General features: G+C 40.2%; 1 protein-coding gene across 7 annotated transcripts in view; it reads right to left on the reverse strand.

Moving 5' to 3' along the window:
- Positions 1-12,250, reverse strand: part of TBC1D19 (TBC1 domain family member 19) — an 87,870-nt gene that overhangs the window by 20,995 nt on the left and 54,625 nt on the right. For all 7 annotated transcript variants that reach the window (XM_036418988.2, XM_036418971.2, XM_036419004.2 and 4 more), the window contains 2 exons: positions 9,728-9,812; positions 7,209-7,253 (listed from right to left, as the gene is read on the reverse strand). In XM_036418988.2, coding sequence (XP_036274881.1) covers positions 7,209-7,253; positions 9,728-9,812 — 130 coding nt within the window. The remainder of the gene's footprint in view (positions 1-7,208; positions 7,254-9,727; positions 9,813-12,250) is intronic.

A 12,250-nucleotide genomic window follows, 5' to 3' on the forward strand; every position in this document is an offset into this window, starting at 1 on the left:
GGTTTACAGTTATATTACAAATAAATAATACAATAATTAATAAATACTAACACAAGAATAAACTCTTTTGTGTACTCACAACTCTATACCTACTTTTGCCTAGCCCTTTATCTGTTAAAACAAGAAAACAGAGTAGACTTCATCAATTTATTAGTCTGATGTATAATGTTTAAACATTTAGACTTATGGTAGGTGGGTCTCTATTTGCACTCCTTCCCTACGAAGGTTAGGAATAGACCCATCTTCACCTTTAATCCTTCAACCTCATTGGATAATAGCAGGGAGGTTGTAAAGATTAAATAAGTCATTTATGTAATGTGCTCTGCATCACACTTGATGACACAAAGTCTATACTTAACTAATGTTCCTTCTCTTATCATAGTGTATTATAAACATTTTTTCTCTCTACCACAGAATAAACTCTCTAAGCAAATTGCTATTATACAAAACTCCTATAATCTTATTGCAAAAATGTTTTCCTTTCACTAAGTTACTGTAGAAACATCTGCAAAAGCAGATTAAGATATTCAGAGATGAAGATCTTACTATTATGATTTTCAACTTCTACAAATATTTATTAAGAGTCTGCTAAGTGTAAGAACACCTTAGTCAGCACAAGGCACTTTTAAATTAGAAGCTTACAGTAAATAAAACAGTGAACTGCCAAGCAGCAGAAAGGGGTGCATGTATTAAGACAACTCACAGCTAATCACACTTTCATTACATTTCCCTCAAGGTCTGAAATCGATAGTAGTTCTTTAAGCACATAAGGTATAAGCTATATGAGGCAATGGCCACAATTCACACTACGTATTATCTTTACCATGCAACACAATATCTTCAGTGAGTAAGATGCTCAATGTGTGTTGTTAATGATAGAAATCTGAGCAATTATAAATATAATCAAATGCTTATAAATAAAATATTTAAGTATAAGAATAATTTATGAATAAGTAATCACCATATAGAACAGGAAACTCTCAATAGCCCAGTGTTGGCTTCGAAATGACCAATGAAGTCACACAGAGATGGAATTTGAATACCATGTGATTCTAGGCAAACTACCAACACTCCGAGTCTCCATTTTTATTCCTGAAAATCGCCGGCCAGTAAGAACCAACTTCATTGGGTTGTACTAAACACCAATGAGTGAATATATTTAAAGTACACAAGTATAGTGTTTAATACACAACAGATGCATTAATAACTGCAGCTATTTTATGCTCTCAGCTTAAATGTAAGAAAATCTTGTTCTGCGTTAGATAAGGATTCGTTTCAGCTTAATCAAGATTAACCAGGGCTTAAGACTCCAAGAAAAGGTACACAGTCCACTCTGTTGAAGAAGGACAAAGTCAAGATTCTGGCAAACAGAAGTAGGAGGCCTAAGAAGCACTGAAGAATCCATTAACACTCTAGGGCACATACCACCTAGAACATGTCTTTGATCTTAGAGGCTGTCATGTTCTTGGCCAGTGTTTTAAAATACTTTCCTTTGGCTCTCATCACTTCAATGTTTCAAGGGTTGAGTTTCACCCACCTGGCCATCGTCCGGGGGTGTTACTTCTAGCAGACATTGGGATGTGAGACGCCATCTCTTATCTAGCCTAAGAGTCTGCTATGAATGATTATTTTAAGATCCTAGCCTTCCCTTATCAATCTGAAGAAAGTCTTAAATATTAATTGCCCGCTCCATTCCACAGGAATAATTTCACAAAGTACAAATTTAACGGGCCTTTGACAAAGCCCAGAATGGTAAACATTGTCAACAAAAATAAATCTTAAACTAGATGAGATATAAATAGTAAATATGACTCAGAGATACCCCAAATATTAACATGCTTTGCACTTTAAATATTTTCCCTTCATTTCCTCACTGTCTCTATTAATACTTAACATTTATAGTTGTACCATAACTCTCACATCTGATTCATTTTACCATCACTCCAGTTAAAAGCACATTTTGACACTCTTTCATTTGGGATTACATAATACAGTTTATTTAATTCATTTGTTGAAATAATCATTTCCTCTGTTTATCCTCATTCCACATAAACCTACTGGTCAGGAAGACTAGGGATTAGGACAATGGATAAATTGTGTTCTAAGTATTCCCATGATCTTCCTAAATTTGAACCTCAGAATATGACTTTGTTACTTTTAGTACTTAAAATTTTCCCAAACGTCAGAACATATCTGTATTTAAATATCAATTTACAGCCGAGACCGGTTTGGCTCAATGGATAGAGCATTGGCTTGGGGATTGAAGGGACCCGGGTTCGATTCCGGTCAAGGGCATGTACCTTGGCTGCGGGCATATCCCCAGTATGGGGTGTGCAGGAGGCAGCTGATCGATGACTCTCTCTCATCAATGTTTCTAGCTCTCTATCTCTCTCCCTTCCTCTCTGTACAAAATCAATAAAATATATTTAAAGAACAAATAAATAAATAAATAAATATCAATTTACAAGTCATACTTGATATAACATTTTAATTAGGTTTACAACTTATGTCTAAAGTTTCACATCAAATTAATTTTAGATGTTTTGAATTTATTTAATTAATATAGATGACAAAGTGCATTGCTAATTATCAACTGGACGCTTGCAAGCAGATTTAAAATGACCTATTTTCATGATTTCTTCAAAAACCTTCCCTAATCTTTATTGCAAGGAGCTGTCCTGGGCACTGTAGGACATTTAGCAGCATCACGAGATACTGGTGGTACCTTCTTCCCCCTGGTTGTGATAATAAGAAGCATCTTCAGACATTGCTAAACATTCTCAGAGGGTTGGGAAGTGGGGGTAGAATTGCCCTTGGCTGAATTGCCCACTGTTCCAGGGTCTTAAAACTCCTCTACTTAATGTTCCCTGGCAATGAATGACCTTCTCTGTCTTACAGAAACAAATGGCACAGCAGATTGGGAAGTTTGCTTCAGTCTCAGCCAGCACTACGTGTAAGTCTTGCCTTCTTGCTTCTGTTCCTGCTCCTCCATATTCTTCTACATTCGTTCCCTCATTCATGTGCGAATGCTGATTGACCAGCAACCCCCTGCCACACATGGCTCCAGGTGCTGGATACCTGGCTGGGCACCAGAATTATTCCGGTCCTTGTCCTCTTGGAGCTGACATTAGAGTATCAGGAGGCTCCTTTCCTGACCGCCTTCCCTAAAATACCCATTCCCCCCTCCCCCCCATAATCAACTGCTTTCCCTTTGTTTGTCCCTGGTTCCCTGACATTATTTTCATGAGCTATTTATTTACTTGTTTACTGTGTCTCCCTCATTAGAATGTAAGCTCCTTAGCAGCAGGCACTTTTACTGTGGGCCACTCACCTAGAAGAGGGACAGAGCAGTGCATACTTATTAAATGAAAAAAATACAGACAAGTTATATGTGTTAAACAAAGAATAGAAACAAGAAAAGTGTATAAAATTCCTGTGCGGCATCCCTCTCACCTCAGAAATTTTGCTCCCCAGCTGTTTAATGAACCTGCAGCTCCACGGAAACCTGCCCATTGACAAGGCCTCCCCTGAGGTGAAGAGGTGACATCTGACACCACTGTGGCCTGTCGTGTCCACATGGGAAAGGGGGTCACAGGTAGCTGGGTGAGTGAGCAAATCTCCGCCCCCTTTGAGCACCTGCCTGGCCCGGGATGGAGTGTCCGTGAGCTGCAGGCACACCCTTCTGTGTGGGCCACTGAGACCAGGAGAGCAAGGCCAGTTTTGGTGGTGGTGGTGGTGGTGGTGGTGGTAGAAGTGTCCTTGAGATTTCAAAGTACTCCTGTCTTTGGCAGAGCTTGAGAAATGTTGGGTGATATAACAACATTGCAGATTATCATCTTGAGTAAAAACTAAAGGGATACCAGACCAACTGGTCTTTGCCTCTTCCTTTTTGGCCACTGTACACTCACTGTACAGAGGAGAGTCCTCCCTGAGTCTGGGAAGGTTCTAAAACCACCCAAGAGAAGAAAGATCCTGAAGAATTGGTATGGGAACAGCTTTGGGGCTACCCCATTAAGCATTAAACTATTTTTATTCCGCATGAAAGTCTTTCTAAAACTTAGTATATACATATTTTACTTTTTTAATATGTTAACCATTTTCTTTTCTTCTAAAAGATGCCGTAACAAACCCAGTGATGCTTTCTGAGGCATTAGGGATGGTGATTAAGAATGCTGTCAAAGAGCTTGGGTTCAGAGCTTGGCACTACCCCTCGCCAGCTGGGCGAGTTAACACTCTGTGCCTCAGCTTCTTTATCTATAAATAGGGATAACAGAAAACATTAGCACCAGCCTCAGATGGTTCTTGTAAGGATTAAATGAATTAATACATGTAATGGACTTAGCACTCTGCATGGTGTGTAGTATTGCTTGGAAAATGTTAGCTACTGCTGCTGCAACTACTATTACTGCTATTATAGCAATATTTTTTTCTGGGTCCCTTGTGCTCATTATAAATGTCTTAACTTACTATAATATGCTACAACCCAGAGATACCTTTTTAAAGGCACAGAGTTACTGGCTCTCACATAAAACAGTCCTGGACTGACTCACTGCAATGTTCTAACATGCTGTCTTGTAGTTTCCTATTTTCCTTTGTAAGGTCTCTGGTTTTTCACTTCTACTATTGTCAGTCATTTCTTCCATCTCTATCAGCCTCTTTCCATGCTTCCATTTTTACAAGGGGACATAAAAACAGTAAGCCAGGTTTGTCAGACCTGTGTGTTAGTAAGTGCTCTAAACTAGGTTGTCAAAGCTCTCCGATGAACAGACGTAACCTCACTCCACAGACATCTCTTTTGGGTTTTCAGAGGTATTTTATCTCTTGATTTAGATAAATATAAAAAATTATATGAAAATTAAGTGTCTGGTGACATAGATATAACTATGGTTCTATATACATATTAAGATTAAAAAGCCTCTAATTAATCCAAATAAATTATCATTAAACTCTTATTAGAGTTAGATACGAGGGAAACGAAAATGGATGATATACTGGGGAAATGAAAATGAACGAGCTGGCAGAACTGGGATATATATCATTCATTTTCATTTCCCCAGTATCTAGCTCTAATAAGAGTTTAATGATCATTTATTTGAACCAATTAGTGAGTCAGTCCAAGAAACTTGCAATCCAGAGGGGAGATAAAGCATAAACAAACACTGTCAAGCTAACACAATAAGAGTTACCCAGGCTTTTTACACAGGGTGCTATGGGTGCCCAGAGAAGGCCCTTGGCGACCCTGAGTGCAGGGCAGCTTCCAGAGGAGGAGGTGCTGAGCTGAGACTTGGCAGCCTGCTGAGCAGAGGTTGAAGGGACTATTCCAAGCCTGGGAACTGAGGCGGTAACCAGGTAGGAAGCAGCGTGGTGCTTTTGTAAGAGTAGGAGTGTGTGTGTGTGTGTGTGTGTGTGTGTGTGTGTGATTAATAGTTTGATATTGATAAGAAAATGTCCTCATGTGCCATGCCAAGAGGCTTGGACATTACTTATGAAGAGATAAGGCGCCTTTGAGGAACCTCTAAGAAAAAAACAGCCCTTTTCCTTCTAGATGTGTAAAAGGAAAGCATTGTGAAAGCCAGAACAACGCTAGCAAAGGCGGGGAGAAGAGAGGCCAATAGGGTGTCTGTAGCAATTAATGAGCAACAGAGACAGGAAAGCCCTGAGGAGAACAAACAGCAGTGTAGGGAGGAAGTGAGGGGTCCTGCGTAGATTTTGAAGATAAAAGTGGATGATTCTGGTGAATTATCAGATGAGGGGTCCAAGACTGAGAGGACTACTGCCAGGCTTTGGGCTTGAATTAGTGGTTAGATGAGAACAATTAACAGAGAGAAACAGCCGTTCTTTGTTTTGCTTTAAAATTTAATTTTGTTTTTCTCTTTTGAATAGTGGGCATAGGAAGATAAAATAATGAGTTCAGGTTCAGACATGTTTAGTTTGGGTTAGTTATTGTGGAGGGCAGAACTGAAGATATGAATGTTAGAGTGATTAACAAAGAGAGCCAAGAGAGCAGATAAGAAGGCCCTGAACCATGTGAAAAGGAGGGCAGCAGAACCAGGTGGGGTGGGCCCAGAGGTGACACCAGTGCTGAAGGGGGTACAGGAGGGTGGCCAAGCGGGCCTGGGACATACATGGAGAGGTGCAGAAGACAGTGAGTTGTAATGGAGTGGTCAATAAAGAAGCTAAACACGCTGGCAACAGCTGCATTTTCTGAGGACTAACTCCATACGCATGAGGCACTTTGCTGTGCTATACCTTGTACCATCTAGTATCCATACGCTCTACATGATGAGTCTGAAGATCAGCGAAGTCATGTCACTTACCCAAGGTCACAGGGTGAGCTGGCAGAACTGGGATCTGAACCCAGGTCAGATGGATTATAATCCCATGTTCTTAACTTGGAGCACAAGACCTTCTTCAAGATGCAGCTTAATATTATCATAATGAGGACAACTATATATTGCTTTTCAAGAAGCATAACTTAAAAACTATTTAACCATCTCAAGTAAATATTTAATATATAATGAGGCCGTTATACATTTGATCACTTTGTTTAACGAAAGTAGGTTATTTCAGTGAAGTATTTCTTCATAATCTTTTTATTTCGTAAACACTATACTTATCAAATTGTGAGGACATGCCCTAACCGGTTTGTCTTGGTGGATAGAGAGTTTGCCTGTGGACTGAAGGGTCCTGGGTTCGATTCCGGTCAGGAGCATATACCTTGGTTGCAGGTACATCCCCAGTGGGAGGTGTGTGGGAGGCAGCTGATCAATGTTTCTAACCCTCTATCACTCTCCTTTCCTCTATGTAAAAATATCAATAAAATATATGTATATATTTTAATTGTGAGGATAATAAAGTGCAATACAAGGCAACTTCTCATTAGAGCCCTCCTCCAGTAAAAAAAAAAAAAAGGGAGCTCCTAGGTGGATTAGTCATGTTCTTCAGAGAAAAACTAAGGGCCCTGGGCTTAGACACCTGTCTACTGAGTTTTCCCACAAATACTACCACCGGTCTCAAGGAAGACCAGAAAGGGTATCATACGCAAACCTGCTACAAACATGGAAAAGCTCATTAAAAGTGGTATCCTGTAGAAAGTATATTTTAGATGATAATTATCTATTTAAAGATAGAGAATAAGAAAGTCATTCTATTACAAAGGTTGTAATCTTCCTATTTCCCACTAGAGGAAGCAATAGCATTACTCTTACCATTTGGTGGGTAAAAGACAGCATATTCTTCTATTCCTAGTTTTCCTAAAAGAGAAAGCCATAGAGGGTTTCAGTCTGATTAAATAAGCAAAACAAAAATTAACTCACTTTGTGACTGCACTAATAATTAGTGGAATTTTAAAAAACTACAATAGTAACACTGACAATAGGATGGTGAAGGAGTGGGGTGGGGAGTAGGGGTGGGCCAGTAAGGGTCAATGGGGAAAAAAGAGGGACATATGTTTTACTTTCAACTATAAAGATTAAAAAAATAAAACTACAATAGTAAAATCTCATTTCATTGCATTTTATGATAAGGAATTAATTTGAAAATATGCCAGTCAATCGTTGATATTAGCAAATCCTTTCATCAATTGAAATCAACAGTATAAACTTAAGTACAAGGCAAGCCATAAAATAATTAAAAGAACAAATGCTTTCAAGCTTCTTAAGCTCAGAATTGTTTTTGCTAACTAGACACAACTCTAATCTATTCATTAAAGCAAGCCCTAAGCTTTGCAACGCCTCATTAGTTTACATTTTTATAGAACGTGTTGAAAAGTTAAAAATTAAACTCTTTAACTATATGGTGGTAATACTTTATGAATCCTAAAACAGTTCATATGTTCTAAGAATAAGGCTAAGTATTTGAAATCAAAATTGTCTCAAAAAATTAAAGTATACTCATCATATTCAAATGATTAAAAAAGTCTTTAAAAATAGTTTTTCCTCAAAACTTTTAAGATTCCTGAATATCTTTAGGAAGTTTTTAAGTTTGTATTGATAGTTTTTCTAACACATTGAGTCTATGGAAAAGTCACATGCAATCTTGCTCTAAGCTTTAAGGTAATATTTTTAATTAAATTTAAAACAATTTTTGTTCTTGTTGGGATGGTAGCAAAGAGGAAATGAAGAATAAGAACCATAAGTTAAGGTGGAGATAACAGGACTGATGTGTGTGTAAGGAGAGAACGGAATAAGGAAAAATAGATGATAGGTAGGTAGGCAGATAGATGATAGATAGATAGATAGATAGATAGATAGATAGATAGATAGATAAATGGATAGACAGACAGAGCAGAGCACCTGGGCTACATGTCAGGAGGCAAACAAAATTAAGTATAAGACCAGACCCCCAGCCATGTGGCTTATAATCCAGACTGGAACATGAAACATTGAGGATGTGTTTGCTAAATTTTCTGGCACAGTCTTTAAGTATTACAGAGGTTTAGAGGAGGGAGAAATTGATGATGGATTAATGGCTTGGTGGAATGGCTAGTTCCATGGTGGGCAAATTGCAGCTCTCGAGCCATATGTGGCTCTTTGGCCCCTTGAGTGTGGCTCTTCCACAAAATACCAGGGCCTGGCTGAGTCTATTTTGAAGTGACATTAGAAGAAGTTTAAGTTTAAAAAATTTGGTTCTCACAAGAAATTTCAATCATTGTACTGTTGATATTTGGCTCTGTTGACTAATGAGTTTGCCGACCACTGGGCTAGTTCTTCAAGGACATATGATTTTGCGGGAGGAACAGTGGAAATTCTTCCAGATGTGGGGAACATATGAAGACTAGAATGAACTTGGGGTCATGTAGGGTAATCAGAAAAGCAACATTAGCTGGGTGAAGACAGGAGCAACTGATGGACGGCCTTAAAACTTGGCTGAGTTTAGATGTGATTCCATGAGACAACTAAGTTGTACAATCAGGTTTTTAGCACGTGATGTTAAAGAAACAAGCAAACAAAAGGCTTCTGTAAGTTCAAGGTAGGAGCAATGGAACAGAGAGAGTTCCTAGCTTGGGTGGGGGAGCCTGATCCCAGCGTGGGATGGGGCTTGTCCTGGGGCAGGGGTTGGAGAATCAGGCAGATACTCGGACTCAGCAGATACGGGAGAAACCATTTCTTTATGGGACCAGCAGCGGGACCACACAATAGCTTTTAAGTGGTGGGTGTTCACCATTTCACAAAAAGGAGAAGTTGGGAAAGGGTTCCAGGTGAAATGAGTTCAGTTGTCAGGTGATGCAGGATTTTGAAATAGTGATGCTATTATATCTTGTACAGCTAGTGATAAAGAGGAGAAAAAAAAGTGCTAAGAATTATTGGCATACAAATTATATCAAAATCTTAAGTGTTGTAGAACATTTTGAGAGAAGAAATATAGAAAATTAAAAAAATTAGAAAAGCAAATTCATATGATAAACTTTTAAAAGGGAAAATAGAAGTCAAAAGGTAAGACAGAAACAGCAATTGAGAGAGCAGATAGTCTTGCTATGATAATGTAAGTGTTAAAAAAGATTTCCTTGCTCTGGCCAGTGTGGCTCAGTTGGTTGGAGTGTCGTCCCACACACTGAAAGGTGGCAGGTTTGATTCCAGTCAAAGCATATACAGAAGTTTCGGGTTCGATCCCTGGTTGGGGTGCATGTGGGAGGCAATGGATCAATGTCTCTCTCTCTCTCTCAAAAACTAAACTAAACTAAAATAAAACCATTAAAAATACTTCCTTTATGTTATGAAAATTTTACCTCTTATGTATGATCTTGGTGGTGAAGCACTGTTGTACGCAAAGTGACTCAACACAGATGTATCCCGGGAGAAACAAAGTAAAACCTGGGCATAACAATGGATAAAACAAACAATTAAGCACTGTTTAATTCCTTGCTATTTCCCGGTTGGGATGCATTGAGATAGAATCTTTCAAGTGCAGTACCATGCTTAGCAATGGGAAGAGCGCCCTCTATTGGTATATCCACGGTAAGTGTAACTGACAATGCCAAGTATTGTACGATGGCCAATAGTCCATCCAAGGATTTCTTACTGATAGCCCCTTAAACTTTTATAATAATAGTAAAAAATGCAAGTTGCTGACTACCAGTTGATTCTTTTATTGTGTTTTGTAGCTGTAAGTAGAAAAACATGGGGAAAATTTAACATGAGATATATACGAGGACCTAAGGAACTGCAGTGACATAGAGCAGCATGGCAAGTGCAGGAAACGGGGATTGCTGGGATGCAGCAGCAGGTGGCTGGGCATGTCAGGGTGGGAGGGAAGGCAACTCAAGATATTTCAAAGGGATGGCAGGTGCAGCAGAACAACAAAAAACAGGCCAATGCATGTTAGAAGCAGGTAGAAGGTGAGAGTATACCTGAATCAAGAATGTCTATTGGGAGGGGACTGGGTTGCTGACACCAGCCTGGAATTTTGGGGAAAGGGGCCAATCTTCAGGAAGGCAATTAGTGACAGGAAATCTGGGTTTTGGTATTAGAAGACCCAGGGTTCAAAAGATGTTACTAAGAAAAGAAGTTGGAAATGACTGGAAAAGGCAAGGCCAGTTCACAGAACAGGGACACAGAGTCAGGGCTGGACTAGAGCAGGAGTGAGTAAACGGGGAAAATATGGGCCCAAGACACAAGAAAGGGGTCAGTGTTAGAAAAATGATAAATATGAAGACTGCGCAGCAGTCAGGCCTAAGGGTGAAATGTGCACCAACCACTGCCACTGATTAATTTTATTATATTTTTGTTTTATTTTATTTTTTAAAGCATTACATACATATATATCCTTTTTCCCCCATTGACCTTCCCCCAGCCTCCCCTAACCCCTGTAATTTTACCATATTTTAAAATACTACACAAGCAATATGTGTTTATGATAAAAATAAGAAATACAGATAATCAAAATAGGAAAGGCAGTAATAATCCATGCATTAATATTTTATGAATATTCTTTCTGACTTTTTATACACACAAATAAAATTTTCAAAAATAGGATTATGACACTGTTCTATAATCTATTTTCTCTTAATAATATAAAATAAATATTTCCTACCCCATATTTTTAATGTGCAGAATATTCCACTGTATGGATGAACAAGTTTATTTAACCTATCTTTTTTATTGAACATTTAATTATCTCCACTTTTCCCACATTATATAAACAATATCACAGTGAACTTCCTTATCCTATATAATAAAGAGGTAATATTCAAACTGATCATCAAACACTCACAACATGGCTGCCTACAACCAGGCAGACAGAGTTAGTGAGGGACGACCAACGACTGAGCAAGGAGGCTGCGTGGGGCAACCAGGCTGGCAGGGGGGTTAGTGAGGGATGACCAAATGACTCACCAGCAGGCTGAAGTGAGGGGGTCAGTTAGGAGCGACCAGGGTGGCCACTCAGTGTGTGTGTGTGTGTGTATGTGTGTGTGTGTGTGTGTGTGTGTGTGTGTGTGTGTGTATGGGGGAAGTGTCCCTCAGCCCAGCCTGCACCCTCTCCAATCTGGGATCCCTCTCACAATCCAGGACTGCTGGCTCCCGACTACTCACCTGCCTGCCTTCCTGATTGTCCCTAACTGCTTCTGCCTGCCAGCCTGATTAATGTCTAACTGCTCCCCTGCCAGCCCAATTTCCTCTAGCTGCCCTCCCCTGCAGGCCCGGTCCCCCACCAACTGCTCTCCCCTCTGACCTGGTCACCCATAACTGCCCTCCCCTGATAGCCTCATTACCCCTAACCGCTCCCCCACTGCTGGTATGGTTTTGCCCACAACTGCCCATCCTGCAGGCCTGGGTCCCCCCAAACTATCCTCCTCTGCCATCCCAAATGCCCCTAACTGCCCTCCCCTGCTGACCTGGTCACCCCTAACTGCCCTCCCCTGCCAGCCTGGTCCCTCCCAACTGCCTTCCCCTGCAGACTTGGCTACCCACAACTGCCCTCCCCTTCTGACCTGGTCACCCTTAACTGCCCTCCCCTACCAGCCTCATTGCCCCTAACTGCTCTCCCCTGCAGGCCTGGGTCCCCTCAAACTGCCCTCCTCTTCAGGCCTGATTGCCCCCAACTACCCTCCCCTGTTGGCTATCTTGTGGGGGCTATCTTGTGTCCACATGGGGCAGCCATCTTGTGCATTGGAGTGGCGGTATATTTGCATATTACTCTTTTTATTAGATAAGATATATATAATTAGAGGCCTGGTGCATGAATTCATGCATGGGTGGGGTCTGGCCAGCCTGGTCAGAGTGAGGGGACATGGGTGATTGGCTGGCCTGCT

Source organism: Pipistrellus kuhlii, unplaced genomic scaffold, assembly GCF_014108245.1.
Source record: "Pipistrellus kuhlii isolate mPipKuh1 unplaced genomic scaffold, mPipKuh1.p scaffold_m20_p_1, whole genome shotgun sequence".
Lineage (NCBI taxonomy): Eukaryota > Metazoa > Chordata > Mammalia > Chiroptera > Vespertilionidae > Pipistrellus > Pipistrellus kuhlii.